This window comes from Microtus pennsylvanicus, chromosome 7 (assembly GCF_037038515.1).
Source record: "Microtus pennsylvanicus isolate mMicPen1 chromosome 7, mMicPen1.hap1, whole genome shotgun sequence".
Lineage (NCBI taxonomy): Eukaryota > Metazoa > Chordata > Mammalia > Rodentia > Cricetidae > Microtus > Microtus pennsylvanicus.
The window spans coordinates 55,496,189-55,518,716 of record NC_134585.1 but is presented as its reverse complement, the minus strand read 5'-3'; the positions used below and the strand labels follow the sequence as shown (position 1 = coordinate 55,518,716).

The 22,528-nt window shown below is 51.4% G+C and overlaps 1 protein-coding gene across 2 annotated transcripts in view; it reads left to right on the top strand.

Annotated features, from left to right (window-relative positions):
• The window catches only part of Foxp4 (forkhead box P4), a 55,474-nt gene continuing 32,946 nt past the window's right edge, over nucleotides 1–22,528 (top strand). For both annotated transcript variants that reach the window (XM_075980908.1, XM_075980907.1), the window contains exons 1-2: nucleotides 1–137; nucleotides 19,570–19,804. In XM_075980908.1, the coding sequence (XP_075837023.1) occupies nucleotides 19,586–19,804 (219 nt within the window). In that variant the 5' untranslated portion in view covers nucleotides 1–137; nucleotides 19,570–19,585. The remainder of the gene's footprint in view (nucleotides 138–19,569; nucleotides 19,805–22,528) is intronic.

Sequence of the window (22,528 nt, the reverse complement as noted above, 5' to 3'; positions counted from 1 at the left end):
AAGATCGCCTCGGAGCGGCGCGGCGCGCAGGGGCAGTCCCGGCGGGTGGCGGCGGGCCCGGGCTGCGACCCGAGCGAGCCCCATGCCCCGTGCGGGCTGACGGGCCGGAGCCCACACTGAGCGGCCGGGCCGGACAGGTAGGTGACCGATCCAAGAGACCCCAGGGACTCGGGTGGGGGCTGGGCTAACGACTCGTCGAACTCCCCAGCTCGCTCACTCTCTGGCTTGCTCCCTGGCTCACTTTGTGTTTGCAAACTGCCGGCCCGAGGCGCGCCGGGCGCCGGGAGGAGCCCGGCCCCGGCCGGAGCACTTTGTTCCAACCGGGGCCGGCCGCGTCGCACTGTCCCCAGTGGGTACGAAACCCTGTCCTCGGCCCGGGCTTCTAGCGGACTGGAGCTGTCTGGGGAACAGGTGGGGGCCGCGGTGCGGGGTTGGGGGGGCAGCGGGAAGCCGGCCATGGGGGCGGCTTGGAGAGGCCACTGAGGCCCGCCCTGCCCCAAGAATCTGGACTCCGCCCCCTTCTGGCCTCGCTACTGGGAATGGGGTGTTAGGGGGCGCGACCCCCCCTCCCGGAGTGAGACAAAGAATACTCCCGGCCCGGACTTTCCTGAACCGGGAAGGGAAGTGGTGAAGTGGGATCCCCCCCAAGTCCAGTCTGCACGGGACTCCCCAGGACTAGAAGGAGGCAGAGGGACTTGAGGAGGGGGGGGGGTACGACCAACAATCTCAAACACCTTGTCGCCTTGGTCGTACCTCGGAAGTGCTGAGACTAGTCAACCTTCTTTCCCTTTATCCCTTAATCAGATCTGAGATAGAGCGGAAAAACTTCTTGGGGACTTGAGAGAGACTGGAAATGGCCCCTGTGATTTTTATGTGTTGGAGCTGGTCGGTGGGGGACTGACCGGGTGGATACCCTCCCCATTGGGACAGGGCTCCTGCAGGGTTGTGGGGGAATAAAGTGACTGGACGGAGGGCCCAATGCCACCAGAGAGGTGGGGCTGCCGGATTGACCGAGCCGGACCCCATTTCTCCAGACCGAGCACTCTGGTGACTCACTAGACAGCCCTTTCGTCGCCCCAACACCTCTCTGACCCGCGGCCACCCTCGGCGGTGCTCAAATCTTGCATTCCGCTTCTACGTAAAACTTCTGCCTCTTGGGCTGCGCCGGAGCAGAACCCGGTGGCGCTTAGAGACCTGGGGCCGCGGGCACCTGTGTGAAGGAACTTGTGATTTCGTGGGACGCGGATTCTGAGGCAGAAGCCGTGACCATCACAGATTGACCCTCTTCCCCAAGTGAGGCGACCGCGTGAACACCCTCATGTAGCATCTGCCGACTCTGTAGGTTGGGAGGACAGGGTATGGGGGGCTGTCCCTGCTCTCAGGCAGTGCCCCTCTGCTTTGCATCCCGGGCCTCTTACACCGCCGTGCGTGTTTCCACGTTCCTTTGCTTGGCACCTGGGACTTCAGAGATAGGCGCGTGTGGTGCACCTTGACACGGGTCTACCCACCCGATTGACCGTGGCGCTCTGAGCCGGGGAGGGGATCAGGACGAACAAACCTAAGTCCAAATCCACCGTTTGGTGGTTCCATAGCAAGTCGAAAAGAGTTTTGGCTGATGCGGGATTTTTACCTTGAACTTAAAGCATCTTTACCTGGATTGGCAGTCGACGGCTTTGGGGCTGGATTTGGGGTCGGGAGCTTCCGCGACAGTCGTTTTGTTTTGCACGAGTGTCCCCTCTCATACAAGAAAGGAGCAGCGGGTGGTCCATGCTGTTCCACCGCTTCCTGGAGAAGCTTAGCCCCCACCCCCACCCCCGCGAACCTCAGTGGGTAGGCCCCTTGGCCTAGGTACCCTGCGGTACCGGCATTTTAAGCCCCTGGTTGAAATCAACCGAGGAGCCAGGGGGAGGCTCCTTAAGGGGAGCGGTCGGCCTTAGACGACCTCTGCCCGCCCCCGCGGAAAACCGCTGTGGGGAAGTCTGCAGGCTTTCCTTCTTTCTCTTTTTTTCTCCTTAAGCTTGAGAAACTTTACCTTGCCAGGGTGATTCAGGGGCTGTCGTCTGGAGGTCGGAGGGGCCCTCAGATGGCTTGCTGGCTCTGAGATACCCTTAGAACAGCGCGTGTAAAGAATGTCCACCACTCTAGTCAGTTGAGCAAGGTAGCCTGGTATCAGGGCTGTTCTAGGACCTCCTCTTCCACACTTGCTGCACACCCCGTGATATATGATCCTCAACTTGCGGGGACCCTTAAGTGCCTGGTTGTTTTATTGTTGTTTTTATTTTGTTTTGTAGGAGGGTTGGGGAGACTTGAGACAGTCTCTTTATGTTGCCTAGGCCATCCTCGGATGCTGCGTTTTCAGGTGTGTTCCACACACACCTCACCAAGCTCCTTCTATATTTTACCCTAGCTCCAACCTTGGAAGTTGGAGGAGACTCTCCCTTAGTCTCTTCTGAGGCTAAGGCTAGGTTGGAGTTGAGGAACAGGAGAGCGTGGGGGACTAATCAGGCCCAACTTGCTGGTGGACCTGCGCCTGTTCCTTCCTAGATATCCCCACCCCTTTCCTCTACCTTTGGCCAGAAGCTCGCTTTCTGACCGGCTGCTAGGTAGGTCCCTTCTTGCCAAGAATGCGCAGTTCCTGCTGGGCTCTCACTCCAAACACACCTTTCCCCAGCAGGGGAGGACTCCAGGAGGATTGGAAGGGGGTGGCTTTCTTTGATCTGATAATTTCCTCAGTGTTTGCTGAGCCCCCTCCTTGCCTGGGCAGATCCCAGGCTGGGCACTGGGGTCTGGAGCCTCCTCTCTGGACCTCAGCCTACTGGAATAGATGAGACAGTTGTGATGGGGAGGAAGGTGGCATGCAGAGTTTGATTTCAGAGGACTGTGTGAGGGAGGGAAGGAGCATCTCCCTGCGAAACCATCCTTCCTTCCCTACATTTTAACCTTTCACTGCCCGTGGTACTTTTGGAAGATTTCCCCTCTAGACGCAGTGTGCTAAGCTCAGGCCTTTATTCTTATTGCCCAAACAGCGCCAACTTCCTTCCATCCCAGGGGCTTCTCAGTTTCTCTGCCCCCATCCCCTTTCCTATCCTCTCAGTTTCCCCAGGCCCAAGGCAGCCATGGGCCTTTTTTTTTTTTTTTGCTGGAATTCTGTGCCTCCATTGGCCGAGAATAGCTTCCTCTGAGGTGGTTCCGGAGCCCTAGAACCCGAGGCACACAACTCGTGCCTCCCTAGGGCCATACGTGTGTCAGAGTAAAAAGGGCTTTGGAATTTGGCACTTGAGCTAGGGCTCTAGGGAACCTAATTAAGCGGCTGGAACCTCAATTTTCTTAGGTTGTAAAGTAGGTCAGCAGTGCCCAGAGCAGAGCAGCGGCTGGGGGTTGAATGGGAGGTGAAGTTTCGCGCCCTAGCAAGCGTCTGGCCTTCAGAGTGCCACCCGGTGATGGCACGCATTTCATTTTCTTTTCTTTAACTGGTTTACTGGCACTGCCAGGCCACTTATCGGGCCGAATACTGGAAACGCTGGAGTATAAACCTTCAGTTTATAGGCTGGAAAATGAAGCCAGAGAGAAGTGGCAACTCATGTGAGGTTTTCGCTGCTGCCCAGGCACAGAGCTGAGACTAAGTTGCTGGGCTCCAGAATAACCAGGGGCTGGAGCCTCTCTGCCTTGGGCAAGTGAGAAGGCCAGGGGATAGAGGGCTGACACTTCACCAGCCTGGCCCAGCCAGCCATCTCCCTAGCTTGTCTGAGCTGTACTTCCTGCATTCTCTGCCTGCTCCTACCCTGGCTGGGCCCTTAGGTCTTCTTAGGGTGGTAATAGATACAAATACAAATGAGACAGAATTCTCCAGAAGACTGAGGAGAAAAAAAAATTACTGGAAGACTAGCTTCTCCTCTTTTTAAAGGGAAAGATTCCTAGTGTTTGGGAATGGCGCCTTCTGTCCTTACATGAAGCTATCAGGCAGAGATCCTCAGGTTTGGGACCTGCCGCTGAATGGTCGGCTCACAGAGGCAAGAACCTGTCCTGCAGGGAGCCTGACATTGTCTGTCCTTCCCATCACCAGCTGGAATTCTCTGTGGAAATGTGGAAATGAACATTTTCTTTACTGCCGGTTTCACCAATCCTGGGTCTCAGTGGGAATCCTCTTCCTATGGCCCCTGACTTTGTGTATGTTCTGGGCTTCTCTCAGAAGATTTGGGGTTCACGGATGGGCTGGGAAACAAGAGCACCCCCACAAAAGGTGCCTTCTGCATGGAACCATGGGGTGAGGGGCCATGCAGTCTTCCTTGTTGTATCACCTTCCTTGGTTCCAGGACAGATGGACGGAGACACACGCACACACACACGCACACACACGCTTTTGCCCACTTACAAAGTCATACATCATCTTTCAAGCCCTATCAGAAGTCTGCACCTCCAGCCCCAGATGTCTCCTCCTCTCTTAGGGCCCTTCCCCTCCACCACTGCCTCAGGATGACTGGGCTGCATGGGTGGTACCAGATAGACGTGAAGGGTATTTGCTTTCGCACTGGAATTGGTTCTGATGGCATCTGACCCCAGCTACTACTGTGTAAATGAGTAGGGGGAGCAAATGGTGGATTTCCTCATAATAGGACAGTATGCAGAATTAAGCATGCCATTTGTCTGAAGTAGGGAGGGGGCAGAGATGACACAAATCTGTCTGTCTGTCAGTCTATCGGGTTGTGGAGCATGGCATATCTCAGTTTCTGACTGGCAGGAAGAGAGGGAAAAGTGATGGCTGCCAGGCTTGAGGAGGATTTTTGGGAATAGAGATGGGCGTTTCTACAACCCCCAGAGCCTGCTGTGTGCAGCAGACACATTGGCAGGACCTAGGGAAGAGAGGAAATGAGAGGAGGCTCTCTTGCAACTCCCGAAAGCCCAAACTGGAGTAAGTAGGCGAATGTGGATCTTTGAGATGGGTGCTGGGGACAAGAGAGGGTGGGGTTCTGACAGGGGTCCAGTGTCGGGGAGGGCGGGGAGATGAAGGGGTGGGCAGGTAAGGAGCATTGAGTTCTGGTTTCCTCAATCCTGCCAAACCGGAGTTGGCTCTTGGGATACGATTCCGGCTGGGCCTGCATTTCTAGCAGACCTAGGTCCGAAGAAGTCACTCTTTGGGACTTCCCTTTTCAGTAGGAATTCCCTGTGTGGAGGAAGGAAAATGTCTTGCCAGAGAGAATTAGGAGTAAGGAAACATCAAGGTGTGCTCACGGTCTGGTGAGGAGCAGCTGCTGGAAGGGCTGGGGGAGTAAGGGCAGGGGCTCGTGGCCTTCAGAGCAGGAGGCTGTGTTGAGGTGTTACCTATGTTCCCTTGGGAGACTCTCACCTGGGTTTCCCCCAGAGACCACAAGCTACCTGCCTTTCTACCCAGTTGGAGCGCAATGGTGATGGAAGCTCTGAATGGCTTCCCTGGCATCTTGCTGAGTCCCAGGAGCATCAAACATCCTTGCCCCTTGATGAAAGGCTGCAGGTGACTGAGACCTGAGCCCAGGAAGGCAATCGTGGGTTGTGAGACCAAACCCACCAGAGCACAGACTTCTACCCACCTCCGCTGGGCTTGAGCCAATCTTGCAAGCTCAGACTTCATGATCTGTGTTTTGCTATAGCGTGTCCCCCAGTGTTATACTTCCTGTGCTCTGGGACGACTCTCTGGGTCCTCCAAGTTCACTGTGGGGTCCCTGTAAGGCACTGCCACCAAAATCCTAACTTTCTGCCTGGCCTTTGCCATGTTCTCTGTGGGTATCGGTTTCCTACAGTGTAGCTGGTGAGTAACCGCCTCCTCTCCCTGGCCTCAGTTGAGGATGGCTACGGTCTTTGCCAAGGCAGCATGGCCTCCTGCCCCTGAAGGGGCTGCCTGAAGGGAGCGCTGTGGAACTCAGGGCAAGGGGCCCTGTGACCCTTCAAGCCACCTCTTTGCCAATTAGACAGCCAGAGCCTGATTAAAAGGGGTGCTGCCTGCCTCCTCCTGCCCGATCCCCATCGACGAGATTTCCCTTCATCAGAATCTCACATCCTCCAGAAATTAATTTGATGCCTCTTGTTATCAATTAATTGAATCTCGTTGGGAGAGCGCTCCGAGAGGCGTGCTGCAGCTTGGCCCTTATGTGTTTCTGTCCCCATCCCCCACTAACCAGGACAGCCCAACCCTTCCCCCAAACTCTTCTTTCTGCTTTTAATTTCACATATTTTCTAAAATCAAAGCTCTGCTCTGAGCCCCTCTGCCAGGTTTGATGTGGATGGATACTTCCAGCTGGGTACTGGCTGGACTCGCCTCGTCAGGGAGTCCACCTCTCTATTTGGTTTCTCCTTAAATAAACAAAACCTCACCCTTCAGGGTTTGTCTCTGCCCCTGCCTCTGTGTGCTCCAGGGGCTAGAACTTGGGAGGGGTTGGAATAGCTACATCCTAGATGGGAAAAGAGAGACACACAGAGGGATCAGAGCAGGGGTCTCTCCTGTGAACACGTACCGTGGCAAACGTGTAGAAGTCGAGGGCAGCTCCTGGGAGTTGGTTCTCTCCTACTCCATGGACTCTGGGAATCAAACTTAGGTTGTCAGACTTGGTGACAGACACCTTTACGTACTGAGTCATCTCAGTGACCCATCCTCCTGCTGCCCTGGGCTGTTGTGGGATATTCGGTTAACTAGCAAAGATGTGTTGCATTTGTATATAACTATGCAAAGATGTGTTGCATTTTTGTTAATTAAATAAAATTAATGTAGACTCAGAGGCAGGGTTAGCAACTGGTTGCCAGGAAGTAGCAGGGAGGAGCTTAGCATGGGTTTCTTAGTTGGGGTGGTGTGGAAGAAGAAAGAAAACGAGATGCCAGAGGCCAGACAGACAGACAGGGAGGAAGCAGGAAGGTAGGACATACAGAATGAAAGAAAGTAAAAAGCCAAGAGGCAAAACATAGATGAACAGAAACAGTTTAATTAAGTAAAAAGAACTAGTGGACAAGCCTAAGCTAAGGCTGAGCACTCGTAATTAAGTCTCCGTGTCTTTATTTGGGAGCTGGTTGGTGGCTCAAAGAAAATGCCAATTACACTGATCATCAATTTAGGAATTATTTAGAAGTTATTGCCCTTGGCAGATCAATTTATCATTTGTAGGGCAAAGAGCACCTGTATGGCCTCCTGCCCACACCCCAGCTTCCTGAGAGACAGGATAAGCTACTTCAGCTCTCAGTGTCCTTCAAAGTGGAAGTCTAAGCTCCACCCCTAGAATGGAAGATGCGGGAAAGGCTCTCTGATGCTTCCCAGTGAAGAGGCGTGCTTTACGGCAGCAGTTCTCAGCCTGTGGGTCCAACCCTCCAGAGTTGCATATCTGATGTTCACATTGCAATTTATAACGGTAGTCAAATTGCAGTTATGAAGTAGAGATGAAATAACTTCATGGTTTGGGGTCACCACAATATGAGAAACTGTACTGAAGGGGTGCAGCATGAGAACCACTGGTTTGCAGCTTCTTCATCCTAATCTACCACATCCTGGTGACCCCCAGGGTGTGATTATTGCTCCCGTTTGACAGATGAAGGACCTGGGGCTGGGGAGGTGGTCTGCCATAACAGGAATCCCCGGTTATGGAACTTGACTCTTGAAATGCTTCATTATTTCAGGGGTAGGGGTAGTGCCATAAGTTGACTGACCTTACCCCTGCTTTTTGTTGGCTGCCATACAGGTCAACCCATGGTAAATGTCACATAGAGTCACATAAATATTCCCACTTGGGCTTCCTTTGAACGAGCAAACACAGGCTACACTTGTGTGCAGTGGGGACTCATTGAGGCTGAGTGACAGCTTCTTCTCCCTGGGCCTCTTTAGTGGCCGTCTTAGCTACGGAGGGGGTACTACATAGCACCTTTCATCTCTTTCTGTTTTACATGTATGGGTGTTTTCCTGCCTGTATGTCTGTGCATCACATGTGTGTCTGCTCCCACAGGATCCCCTGGAAGAGATGCCAGTGCTGTTAACCACTAAGCCATCTCTCTAACTCCAGATCTTTCTTTTCCTTCCTTCCTTCCTTTTGAAACAGGGTCTTACTGTGTAGCTGTGGCTGACCTCAAGTTCATATATATTCTCCTGTTTCTGCCTTACAATTTCTGGGATTATAGAAATTAAAGCTGGTTAACATCTTTTCACGTGGACGTTAGCTTGGTCCGAGTTTGGTTGTGTTGTCCCCCCCACCCTTTTTTGGAGACAGGGTTTCTCTGTGTAGCCCTGTCTGTCCAGTGTAGACGGGCATTTCTGTTCCACCTGGTCCCGCAACCATTCATTCCCAAAGAAACACACAGATGCTTCTATTATTATAAACCATTGGCCTATTAGCTCAGGCTTATCATTAACTAGCTCTTACAATTTAAATTAACCTATAATTCTTGTCTGTGTTTAGCCTTGTGACCTGGTACCTTTTCTCAGTAAGACATTCTCCTCTTGCTTCTTCTGCATCTGGCTGGTGACTGACTCTGCCTTTCCTCTTCCCAGAATTCTCCCAGTCTGGTCACCCTGCTTTTTGCCTAGCTACTGGCCAATCAGTGTTTTATTAAACTAATACAAGTGACAAATCCTTACTGTGTACAAGAGCTTTATTCCACAGCAGTCCTGGAACTCGCTCTATAGATCAGGATGTCTTTGAACTCACAAAGATCACCTGTCTCTGCTGGGATTAAAGGTGTGAGCCACCATTGCCTGGCATGATCCCAGTATTCTTTTTTTTTTTTTTAAAGATTTATTTATTTATTATGTACACAGTGTTCGGCCTCCATGTATGCCCGCATGCCAGAAGAGGGCACCAGATCTCATTACAGGTGGTTGTGAGCCACCATGTGGTTGCTGGGAATTGAACTCAGGACCTCTGGAAGAGCAGTCGGTGCTCTTAACCTCTGAGCCATCTCTCCAGCCCCCCCCCCCCCCAGTATTCTTTAAGTAGATAAAGGTAGGGTGGGATAGGGAGAAGGTGTCTTGAAGACTCCAAAGACTCAGAGAAGACCTGTAAGGACACTTTTGCTGAAATCAAATTCCTATTCCCATGCTGCTGCTAAGAACTGACAGTGGCATTCGGTTCTTGCTGGTTCTGGAGGTACTGGGATTGAACCAGACGTCATTAAGTTCCAATCCTAGGAGCTCTTCCTCCTTTCTCCTGTGAAATGAATTTTAAGGCTTCATGCTTCCAGGGACTGTACAAGTACAAAGTACCTTCTTGTGTATGCCTTGTTTGGGCAAGAACCTTTTTAGAAGGATCATTGCCCCCCCCCCACCTCCTATTCGATCCCCAGCGATGAGATTTCTCTTCATCAGAATCTCACATTTCCAAGAAAACAATTTGACGCCTCTTGTTATCAGTGATTTGATATGGAGGTCCTCTAAGAATGGGATCACGAGTGGACTCTGGCCCACTGAGGCCTAGAGAGAATGAGGCACCTTCTGAACCTAACCTTGATGCTGGGACAGAGAGTGCTCACCCGGTTTGTGTGTTGCTGTGTCTTAGATGTCCCTGAATCGGTGCCCAAGAGCCTTCTGAATCCCATGCCTAGAAATCTTCTGGGGAGACAGAGGGGTCAGGGCTGGGTCAAGGGCCATGGAGTGTCTGCCGCAGGCCTACAGGAGCCTCTGGTGCCAAGGGCACCCCCAGAACCAGGCTCCAGACAGGAGCCTCTGGTGCCAAGGGCACCCCCAGAACCAGGCTCCAGACAGGCTCCAGATGGTCACTTGAGCCCTGAATGGGTAGCCCCTACCCCTGAACCGGCAGGCCCCCCACGTAAGACGTCACTATTTAATTAGCTCTGTCTGATTAACCAAACTTGGCATTAGGCTCCTCTTGCCCTCTTCTCTCCCAGCTCCGAATCAATGGCTTTGATATGCTAATTAGGGAGTAATTTAATTTCAAAAGGCCGCAATTAACAAGGGTGTTGTGGACATGCTGTAGTTAAGCGGAGTAATCTAATTTGCATTAGTAACAAGCAGGGACTAATTAGAAGCTTAATTAGACACTTAGAAGGCTCTTCTGTTTACTTTCTTAATGAGATGGAGTGGGCTCTTTGGTTCTCTCTGTCTCTCTTGTCCTGTCTCTGTTAATCCTTCCTTTTGGTCATGACTAGGAAAGTATTGAATGAGGCTTCCTTGCCAGGCCTGGTGGAAGCATTGTGACGTCAGAAAGTGGCAGTGAAGAGTATCTGAGGTCCCCGGTTTGTCACTACTGGGGTGGGATGCTAGGAAGGGACTGGGACCAGATGACCTTGTCAATTATTTGTTCCTCTTTCAAAATGAGCCCAGGAGTGTGGCGGAAGAGGGTGAGGGTATGGTGGAGGCCGGCAGGGACTCTTGAGTGGGTTAAGGAGGATTAAGAACCAAAGGCTGAGGCAAGGGCTGCTCTCGGAGGCCTGGACCCATAATCCCAGCTACTCAGGAGGCTGAGGCACATTTAAGCCTGTCTAGATTACAGAGTGAGTTCAAGGCCAGCCTTGGGTACCTTAGGAAAACCCTACCTGACACTTTCTGGGAAAGAAAGGTTTTTTGAAAGGTTGATGTCGTAGCTCAGTGGTAAAGCCCTTGCGTGGCGTACGTGAGGAACTAGGCTCAGTCTCCAGTACCATGAAGAGAGACAGTGACACACAGCATGAAACACATTGGCAAATTATGCTTTGGAGGCTTACTGCCTATAACTTATCTCAGAAGTAACCTGCAGGGGTCTTTCCAGAGTACCACACTTCCTTTAGGTACCCCTCCTTTGTTTTAGTGCCTAACATAACATATGCAAAGTGGAGCGTGTGTGTGTGTGTGTGTGTGTGTGTGTGTGTGTGTGTGTGTGGTGTCTGTGTATCTGTGAGTTTCTCCACCCCAGCTGTGTTTGTAGTTCAGGGTCCTGGGAAGGCTGTGTGAGGTGCCCATGCCTTCGTCACTCCCCAGAGTCTGACTTAACTGACCGAGAGTATGAAGTAGGAATGGTTTGTCTTTAAGGCTCCTTTGTCAGGAAGAGCCTTGTGTACCTTTGTTGCTTATGGTCCTTTTTCACTCCACCAAAAGCCAGAGCTGTGTTTTTTTCACCTCTGTTTGCCAAGATTCCACCACATGTGCGTACTTAGTATTCATTGCAGGGCAAGGGCCGCTCAACACCTCTGTACCAGGAGCTTGTGCATAGCCAAGGGGCTTAGTTTTGGCTTCCTGATGCAGAGCTGAGACTGTCTGGGAAGGAGCTACACGGTAAAGGGAAGTGGCCCCAAAGGCTTGTGAACCTCCAGGAAGAAAGGTCAAACTGGTACCAATCAATGGACACCAATGAAATCAAGAGCTATAAAGAGATAGAGTTCCAGAGCTGGGCAGTGATGGCACATACCTGTAATATGAGCATTTGGTAAGAGGAACCAGGAGAATCAAGAGTTCAAGGTCATCCTCAGCAAAATTGCCAGTTTTACCTCAAAAAATGTGATTCTAAAGCCTGGTTGGTAGTGGCTTTGTGGCCCCAGCACTGGGAAAGTCAGGAGAATCATGGGAGTTCCAGGCCATCCTGGCCTACCTAGTGAGATCATATCTCAGAAAAAAGGAAATCAAAATGAAAAGCAATGAAAAGGAAGAAATAACTGTACCTTCTAAGCAAAATGTTCTCCTAAGTGAAGACAGATGAAGACAGTCCCTTGTCTCGGACTCTAAGGGCTTGAGAACTAGAATGTGTTAAGTAGACCTCAAATTTCCAGTGACCCTCCTGCCTCTGCCTTCTAAGTGCCGGTATTACAGGCTTACAATGCCAGGCCTGGTTGTTGTGGTTTTTGATTTAGTTTTTCAGTACAGGGTTTCTCTGTGTAGCCCTGGCTGTCTTGGAACTCTGTAGACCAGGCTGGCCTCAGACTTGACAGACGGGTGGATCCGCCTGTGTCTGCCTCCCTAGTGCTGGGATTAAAGGTGTGTGCCACCACTGCTGGCATGGTTTTTGTTTTTCAAAACAGGATCTAGCTGTGTAGCTCAGGCTAGCCTGAAACTCTTTCCTCCTGGCTCAGTCTCCCAAGTGCTGTGATTATAGGCATACATACTGGACATGGTATGCACATAGGCATATATATACCATATGGTATAGGCATATATACATATCATATGATATAGGTATGTATACCACATGATATAGGCATATATGCATGCCATGTGATAATATAGGCATGTCCCCCATACCTAGCTATACATCTCCCTCCTAGAATATTCTTCCAAGATGTCCTTTGCTTTTAGAATTAGAAAATAAAAAAATGGGGCTGGAAAGATGACTCAGTGGGTAAGAGCAGTGACTGCTCTTCCAGAGCACCCACATGGCAACTCCCAACTCCGGGGGACCTGACACCTTTATACAGACATACATGCAGGAAAAATCACCAGTGCGCACGAATAAAATTTTTAAAAAAGAAAATAAAAAAATTTTGAAACTTGGGAAAAGACCCTCCAAAGGTAACCCAGGAACAGATTCCCAGTCGAGGGCTGTGTGGGCCAGGGGACCCTGTGAAATGGCTCCGTGCTTGCCCTGCTACTCGTCTTCAGCCCCTATAGCCCTGAAGTTTTGTGCTGAGGACTTGACCGGTCCCTGGATTTGGGGGCAGGTAGCTTTTAAGGGGCCACGTGCCATTTACAGAGGATCTTTGGCTTGGCACGCAGGTGGGTGGGGAGGCTGAGGTGCCAGCCTCCAATCTGCAGGTGGGAAAGCCCCCAAGTTCCTATCCTGGAACTTGGGGAGAGGGTGTTTGTTGCTCATGGTAGGCGAATGCTATACCCGTGAGCTGGACCTGCAGCCTTTAGAGGCTTTCTGGCTGGTTGTTCCTACCTTAGCTTTTCTTAGAAGCCGAACAGAAGGCTGGAAGGGGCCGAGTGAACTTTTAACTCCAGTTCCTTCAGAGTGGGCCTGCAGCAGGGCCTTTGGGAGCCCCAGGAATTGCCCTTCTCTGACTGTCTCGTTCATGCCCTATGCTTTAATGAGTCCGAAGGGAGGAAGGAAGGTTTACTGGTATCAGCCAGAGATCTGGACCCCAAGGTTCAGGCTGGGGACCTCACTGTTCCGTGCCATGGATCATGCCAGGAAAGGGTTAGCGGTAGAATGGCAAGTGAGTGACTGGCTGACGTGGGCTGCTGTGTGGCGCCCTCCCTATTCCTGGCCGCCTGTAGCCAGTGAAGGTCAGAGATGCATTGAGTCCTTGGGTCCTTGACTTGAGAGGTACACTCAGCTGCCTGTGGGACCAAGGTTGATGGCCCTGAAAAGCTGTTTGCTCTCTGTTCCTTACTAAAGATTCGTTAGCAGGATAGTCAGAAAGAAAGGGATAGACAAAAAGTGTGCACCTTACTCTATTCTATGTCATGTTCATGTGAGTTGTTATATGTGATCTAGGAAATGTCACTGTTTCAAAGACCTTTAGTCCTAGAAACGTCTGAACCCAGTAGGCTCTCTTTTAGTGAAATGAAGGCCTTTGCATGTGATTTTGGGGCATCAGGCTACAGTCTGCCTGGCTGAGTCTGCTCATCCTTCATAGCTAATTCATTTCAGCAAAAGAGACCTTCCCCAATCCAGACTTCATTTAAGGTAGAGCCCCGAGTGTGGGGAGAGGATTCACATGACCCAAAGACACTGTATGCATGCATGTATGAATTTCTCAAGAGTGAATAAAAGTACAATATTTACTCCTTTTACTCACGTTGGATAGAATTTGTCTCAATCTGAGAAGTGCACTTATGCCTATCATTTCTCTCCCCCTGGGAAGGTGGGCTCTAGAATGCATGCCAATGCCTGTTCCCTGCATACCCAGCCTGGCACACTGGTGCTGCTTAGGTGCCCTTTGAAACTATGATTGGTGAAGGATCGTTGCTGGTACAACATACTCCTGACGGGCTAGCTGTGGAGGAGGAGAGAACCCCCACTAGTGACCACTCTTTCAGAGACAGATACTCAGAGGAAACATAGGGGGGGGCCTTCACCTCTTCCATTTGCCTTGTTGCGTCTTTCCATTCGCTCAGAAAGAACTGCCCTTCGGGCTCTTGTGGCTAGATCTCAGCTTTTAGGGTAATCGGACCCTAAATGCTTGCTTGGTGAATGCATGGCCTCAGAGGGCCACCAGCTGACCAGTTTGGACCATGGGAAAATTAGCTCTTCCCACCGAAGCTTGCTCTCATCCTCGGAGCCCTGCTACCCCAGACAAGCAGGTCAGCTGCACCCGGAAACGGCAATACAAGTTATGTCCTCTTCAGATCAACAGAATTTGCCTCTCTGATTGAGCCCAGTACAAGCACACAAAGGTTTTGGTTTATCCCTGGGCTCTTTCTCCTGCATGGTATTGTGCTTTAGGACATTCTGTCTCTTAGTGCAATCAACTTCCTCGGCCTCCTTCAGAGTTTTAAGTAGACAACATCCACTTATTTGCTCCAGATCGCTCAGCAAGTTCGTGACCTACAGGGCTGCAGCTAGACACCAGTTTTCTAGCCCTAAGTGTCAGGCTCTCATTAGGGCCACCTTCTGCTTCAGGGGCCACGGGACTCCGGTACAGGTGACCCATGGCCACGCCCCCATATGTCGCCTGCGGCCGCACTGCTGCTCCCGGGAACGCGCGTCCCGAGCTTCTCGGGCCCCTCCCCCTCCCCTCTCTCGCGGGTAAACTCCGGGCATCCATCAGTCTGTTAATTGCACTAATTAGAGATCGCGGAGGTGTTAATTGGAAAACCCTGGTATTGTGCCTGTTTGGGAGAAGAAAACGTCAATAAAAATTAATTGATGAGTTGGCAGGGCGGGCGGCGCGGGTTCGCGGCGAGGCACAGGGTGTCGTGGCAAATGTTACGGCTCAGATTAAGCGACTGTTAATTAAAACGCGACGGTAATTAATACTCCCCACGCCATATGGGCCCGCGAAAAGGCACAAAAGGTTTGTCCACGTGTAGGACTCCGGTGTCTTTTCCTCTCCGCCTCCCCAAAGCACCCCAGGTCCGGAGTGCCCCTTTGGCCTCAAGCTAGGTGCAACTCGTCACTTCCGGCAGGGAGGGGACGGGGCGGACCCTGACTGGTTCCAAGAAGGCGTTGTTGCCTTCGCTCCCACTGGGGTGCATCATAGAGGCAAAAGCCTCAGGGAAAGTGGGAACCCTCAGATGGCCACGGAGTTCCCTAAAGCGGAAGAAGTGGCAGTGGCTTTGACCTAGCTTCCTTCCGAGGACGCCTGCTGGAGCCCGGGCCAGACCGTGGCTCCCTAGTGCTCCGACTTCAGCCAGGGAATCCGGAGAATGGGAGTATGGGAGACTAGGATCCACCCACCTGTAGCCATCCAAATCCTGAACCCCCACCCACCCAACACACACACACACACACACACACACTGTAAATGGTCCTCCACTACCCACGACATTTGGTGAGGGAGTGGTCTGGAAATTCTGGCATGAAGTGAGAAGCCTAGTCTTAGCAATTCTTAGGGAAATTTGAAAATGTTTGGTGCCCACTCCTTAGTGGCTTTTGGGGGTAGGGAAAAACAGTCTGCTGGCTGTTAGTTGAGGTTGGTCTTGAAGACCTGCTCCTCCTCCTCTTTCTCCTCCTCCCCCTGATGAGTGCAGAGAAGCACCCACCAAGCCTGGAGGGATTACTATGTGAAGAGCGGCCCAGCAACGTGTCCAGAGACACACAGCTGGGCCTAAGTGGTCTAATCTCAGCTTGTGTCCTTCCCCGCTGCAAGTGTTACTCCCGCTAAGGGGAGGGTGGCTCTGTATACAGAGGGGGCGGGAATATGCCAACTGGGATCCTTGTTGGGTGGAGCCTTTGGGCCAAGGGACTAAGCTGTGACTCTAATGGCCTCCTGGTGGCTCCCAGCAGCACCCAAATAGTGTGACTTTACATCCCCCCAGCTAGGCTAGGGAGTTCCTTCACCGCCACCCCAGGAGCTTCTGAAACTATTTTCTCATGGAGAAAAGGGAAACTGAGGCCTTGAGATGTAGGAAGGCAAAGGGCTCATAGCTGGTTTGTGGCAGAGCCTAGGGTCGGTCATAAGGCGCACCAGTGGTTTGCCCCTACCCCCTCTTAGTTACTAGGCACTGATAACAAAGTGTACTCCAAGCACCCCACCCCACTCAACCTCTAGCTGGCTGGGCCCCAGGCGTCAGTGCCTGCTCACCTACGGTACAGGGCACTCCCCATCTTCCTTACAACACTGCTGAGAGAGGTGGGTAGGCGCTTTGAGCCTGGAGGCTGTTGGCTGTCCGTGTGCTCGGGTTGGAGGGCAGGTGTGCCAGGGCAGAGGTGAGGATTCCTAGAGGGCCTGGAAGTTCCTGCCCAGTGGGTTTGAGGGGCTGGTGTTGGTGGGTGGGCCAGAACCTGGAAGGATATGGGTGTGTGTTAGCGGGGCCAAGGCCCCTGGGGGGGCAGAGCACACGCCAGAAGGGAATGGCCGCTATTCATACACCCTGCGGAAATGACTTTTCAAATGCATATAATCTCAAGCATGCAAATGAGAGGCTTGTTCAATATGAATGATCGGCCCTTGAATAGCTATTATTATATGGCACATTGCCACAATTATGTTGTTCACTTGGTATTGCTATGCCCCGCCCCCCTCCCTGCTCTCCCCAAAAGGAAGGGAAAGGAAAGGACACCTCTGCTGGCACCCCCCTTCCTTTCATTCTCCCTTTTCCAAACTTGCTGTCAGAGCTACAACTTTGCTGTGTTCTGTGAATGTTGGAAGGGGACCACTTTCCCTTCCCTGGGAGAAATAACTGCCAGATTTTTCTTGCTTTCTCCTGGCCGTGCTTACACCCGGGAGGCTTGTCTTTGTCCCCTGGGGCCCAGGAGTTCTCAGATCTCAGAGCAGCTAGTCTGGGATTCTGAGCTGGAAGCTGCTCTCTGCCCCAGCCGGGCTGGAATTGGAGGTGAGGGAGAACTGAGTGGGCAGTGGGCTCCCGCTGTCTTCCCATTCCCTCACCCCCAGCTGAGGTCCAGGCCTGAGTGGGGGAAGTTACTCTTGTAGTTTTCGGGGTGGGTGGTTTCAGGGGAGGGGGCTGAAGTCCTGTGCTGTGGTGGGTGGAGGCCAGAGCCCACCCACCCATCCATCATTTGGCAGTACAAGCCCTGGGGCTGACACAGCTATTAAAGGCTGGGGACCTAGTACTCAATCTCTTCCAAACTGTCACCTCCACGCTCTACCCCTGCTCCAGTTCCTCTCAGAACTCGGGAGTGGGAGCTACTGACCAGAACATTAAGGCCGCTTCAGCAGTACATGGACTCTTTAGGATCCCTCTCCCAATCCACTACAAGAGAGACAGTCCAGAGTCAAAACCTGAGGACTCTGGAGCGATGGTGTAGCCCCCTGTACCCCTCTTCTCTCTCAGTCTGCTCCAGCATGGGTGAACAACTGGTGCAGGAGAGACACGGAAAGGGAGGGGAGGAAGACAGGACTGGGAGCCTCATCCTGGGGAGAGGAGTAATTCAGCCACTTTCTACAGTTTCTTTAATCTGTTACCTGAAGGGCCTCAGCCTGTTGGCTGAGAAAGATGTGTTTATCTGTCTGGTTTCTCCAGTCCTTGTTGGATGTTCAAGTGACTTGATCCCTATGTGACATCAGACAAATCAAGAGCTCTCTGAACCTCATCACCCCTGCCTCACCTGGGGTCGATGGAGAATGAGCTGATGAGGGCTAGCCTGGGCAAATGCCCTCATTGTCTGTAAAGGACTGCAAGAGGATAGGATGACATACGTGGACAAGGAAACGGAAGTTTAGGGCATCTGAGACAAGTGTTAAACAGCAGTTCATGGTGGGTGCCAACTGTTCCCTTTAGGGTGATTATTCATGGGGTAATATAGAGTCCAGAATTTGAGGAGAGCTTGCTGTGTGTGTCCACGCGTGCACATGCTCGTGAGTGCTGGGACGTGAAGCAGGGTCTTACTGTACCGCTCAGGCTAGTCTTGAACTTGTGATCCCTCTGCGTCATAGTCCTAGGATTACAGGCATGCATGCGCCTGGGGTCGAAGGCATGCACTGCCCCCCTAGTTTCAGAATAGTTTTTTATGCTAACATCCCCCTTCTGAAGTGTGTGTGTCAAGCTGGTGGGCTGCGCTGCAGCTGGGGAAGGGAACTCCTCACCCCTTGCTCTCCCTGCTCTTCACCTCGTCTCTGGAGAATTTACAGCACTCCAGGTTTAAGGAGGGGGCATTTGGGCCTTGATTCTGATGCTTTGGATAAGATACCTGATTTGGGGCTGGAGAGATGGCTCAGGGCTTAAGAGCACTAGTTGTTCTTCCATAGGACCCTGGTTCGATTCCCAGCCCCCACATGGCATCTCACAGTTGTCTGTAACTCCAGTCCTAGGGGCTCTGATGCCTTCTTCTGGATTCTGCACGCATATGCTGCACAGATATACATGCAGACAAAATACCCATGTACATAAAATAAATATATTTTAAAAGATTTTTAAATTAGTTTTTTTAATTAGTTTGTTCATTTGGCTTTTCTTTTCTGATTTACATGTGTGTGTATGTGTGTGTAGGTGCACACTTGTGTGGGTGTCTGTGGCAGCCAGAAGAGGGTGTCAAATTCCCTGAAGCTGGAGTTGTGAACACTCTTATTTGGGTGCCCTTAACCTCTGAGCCATCTTTCCAGCCCTGCGTTTTTGTGTTTGAGGCAGATTATCCTGTAGCTCAGGCTGGCCTGGGTCTCCTACCACAGCCTCCCAGACTCAGATTTTAAGTGTGACAGGGTTTTTTTCCTTCCTTCCCCACCCCAGTTTACATAGTGCTGGGAATGGGAACCAAAAAACACACTCTCCCCTTGAATTACTGTAATCCCATTTGGGGGTGACGCTTGCTTGGGCTTGGACCGAGGGCATTCAACAGGCTAAGTCTTTGCCTACGCCTGTACTGCCAGCCTCTGTTTTACCGTCAGTAAAATGGGTATTGAACACAGATCTCACTGTTCTGAGGAGGAACAGGCTAAGTCTTTGCCTAAGCCTGTACTGCCAGCCTCTGTTTTACCGTCAGTAAAATGGGTGTTGAACACAGATCTCACTGTTCTGAGGAGGACTCTTGGGCTGTGGGTAGTAATAAATGAGTTACTTTGGTAGCCGGGCTTAAGTGTGACTGTAGGTAATGGACCCCAGGATGCCTTCCATAGACGCTAACTAGGGCTTAGGACAGTTACTTTCCTGTGTTGATTAGGGCCTGCTGTGTCCTGGGGAAAGCAACCTCTGCCTCCAGGGAACTCATATTTACGTGGGAACAAAGGCCAGGGCCATTACTGGTGAAAGGGAAGAGGTTTGGTAGGTCCCAGCTAAAAGGAAAGACCAAAACAGGTTTAAGACCCCGAGGGAACAGGGAAGAGCTCATCTCCTACCCTCCCCCATCTACTCTTACTGGGAGCGGGAAATGGGAGGTTGCAGGGCAGGGGCCTGAGCTCAGGAAGGGGTGACACATTGAGAGGGTCTCTGGAGGAGCTTCTGGGAAATTGAGGAAGAGAGCACCCTAGGACAGGGGTGGGTGAGGTGGGTGGGGGCAGCTTTGAGTTGTAGTCCCAGGTAGGACCTGCCCTGGGAATCTGTCTTTGTGCCTCAGCCCCTCCCCCATGTCTCTTCTCCAGATCCCAGTAGAACGACATGATGGTGGAATCTGCATCGGAGACAATCAGGTCGGCTCCGTCTGGACAGAACGGCGTGGGCAGCCTCTCTGGGCAGGCTGATGGCGGCAGTGGGACCGGGACCGCAGGCACGGCTCCGGCCGTGGGGAGGGATGGCTCCGGCAGGGACGCCACCAGCGGAGCTGACAGCAATGGCGAGATGAGCTCCACCGAGCTTCTGCACTTCCAACAGCAACAGGTAGGCTGACCTCCCAGAAGCCCTCCACCCGGGTGTTGCTGCTCTGTCCAGCCTAGCACCCTGGCTTTTAGATAGTGAGAAGGGACAGCCTCCAGGGACTTCCCTGTGTGTCTGCTGTTCTGGTGGCTAGCCTGAACTGGTACTGGGGGCTCAAGTTTATGAAGTTTGAAATAGTCCCAGCAAAGCCATAAGGACTGACAGCCGCCTGGGCTTTGAAAGTCTGTTTTGAGTGGGTGGATGTCTTGGCACGAGGCTGGAAAACTGGCTATATTAACAGGTTTGGAAGTGTGTGCTGTGCACACAGGGGTGTCTTTATTTGTACTGTGAACCAAGGCTGTGAAGAGGTTAAGTGGCCAAAGAATCTGGAAAGAGGCCCAAGAAGGGAGGGGAAAGGTACCTGCACGCGCGCGCACACACACGTATTTTTTTTTCAAGACAGGGTTTTTCTGTGTAACTGTACTGGCTGTCTTGGAACTCACTTTGTAGACCAGGCCGGCCTTGAACTCACAGAGATCCACCTGTCTCTGCCTCCCAAGTGCTGGGATTAAAGGTTTATGCCACCACTACCCAGCTTATTTTTATATTTTTAATTATGGGTATGTCTGCATTCTGCACACAGTATGTGCTTGTGAGTTCAGGGGCCTGCAGAGGCTCCGAGTGTCAGATACTGTGTAACAGGAATTGTAGACAATTATGAACCACCTGATACCAGTGTTGGGAATCAAACTCAAGTCCTTCGCATGAACAGCAGATATTCCTAACTGCTGAGCCTTCTCTCCAGCCCAGGCTTGTATTTTATTTTAAAGGCTCACACTAGGAGCCTATAATCTCCACCCTGCAGGACAGGGCACTAGGTGGAGAACCTCGTTAGATTATGAATGAGCAGACCCCCAGGGGTTGGGGTGGAGGGGATCCCTGGCCTTGGGAGTCTTGTTTGACTTTGCCTCTTCAACTGTTGCTGGTGGCCTGACCCTTAGGGCCTCAGCAGGGAAAGTAGAACAGGAAGACCTCCAGATGCTCCATACCATCCATCCGAGCCTTGCAGCCAGGACCTTTGCGCCTTGCAGACTTTGCTCTCACCCAGGCTCCTCCCCTAGACCACACAACATCCTGGGGGTTGCTCCAGAAGCAGTTCACTGATGCTACAGGTGATCAGCCCCATCACACAGGGACCTGTCCTGAGTCTAAGCCAGCATCTTAGCAGCCACATGCCCCTGGCCACTAAAATACTGAGTTGTTAGGACCAAAAGCCGCCAGTGTGACACGCTTTACATTTGTTCAAGTAAGAGTGAACAAGTAGAGGAGTTAACAGTTTCTGCGTGTGTTATTGGCTTGTATGTGCTCCTGTCCTGTGTACAGGGGGCAGAGATGAATTTAGGGTACCTTCCGTAGTCACTCGCAGTCTTTGTGGGGTTTTTTGTTTGTGTTTGTTTGTTTTGTTTTGAGACAGGGTCTCACTATTAGCAATGGCTGGCCTGGAATGTGCTATGTAGATCAGGCTGGCCTGAAATACATAGAGATCTGCCCGCCTCTCTGTGCTGAGATTAAAGGAGGAAGCCACTATACCTGGCATCTTATTATATTGTGTGTGGTGTGTGTGCGTGTGCGTGTGTGTGTGTGTGTGTGTGTGTGTGTGTGTAGTGGTCACATGCCACAGTATGTGTGTGGAGCTTTGGAGAACCATCATGTGGAACCCAGGGATCGAACTCAGATCCTCAGGGATATGATCCTTGTGAGTTGGTGGGCATTGTCATCACCCTTCTTAAGCAGAATCTCTGGGAAGAAAGAACCACTGAGTCTGTGCTTTCTGCTGGGACAGAATCCTGCTTTCTATCAAAATACAGCTAAAGACGGGCTCTTGCAGAGGACTTGATTCATAGTGCCGACATGGCCACTTGAACATCTGTAATGCCAGTTTGGGGCTTCAGTTCCCTTTTCTGGCCTCTGTAGGCACCTGTATTCCTGTGCATATACACACAGACACACATACATATACATAATTAAAACTAAATCTTAAAAAAATAGACCCCTAGAAGTTTCCAAGGTCACACTGTTTTGGACCCTCTGCATCTCTTTGCAAAGAGAAAGCCATGCAAAACTTCAAATGTGGCATGAGGTTGGAGGAGCCGCCTAAACTGGAAACTTTAATAAAACAAAACCAAAAAACCTTGAGGCCAGCAAAATGACTCAGAGGCTTGCCGCCAAAGTTGAGTTCGATTCCCTAGGACCCACAAGGTGGAAGAAAAGACCTGACTCCAGCAAGTTGTCTCCTGACCCCCACACACGCACTGTGGCTTGTGTACACACACACATATCCACAAACTAAGTAAATAAAATGTAATTTTCAAAAGGAAATTAGAAAGCTCTCCATGAGGCATAAACACAGGCCTCTGAGTAGCTGGGGAGATGTTTGGGCGGGAGAGGCAGAACCATCTGTACTGATCAAGTTTCTAGGCTCTGCCCTGTACACGGGCCGTGACGTGCCATCTCAATTCCGCGTTCCAGTTGTTCCCGTTTGTTTTGGGGACCATCCCAACGTCCTGGAAAACTTTGTATCTACTTCCACAAGTAATCTGGGACGGGGATTTGCAGGCAAGCAAGGGGCCGTTTTATCCATTTGGGCTCACCACGGGAGAAGTGCCCAGGCCCAAGGAAAATATGTGAGACTTAAAAAAAAAGGTCTCGTTGGCTTTAAACTTCAAAAATAACACTGCAAAATTAAAA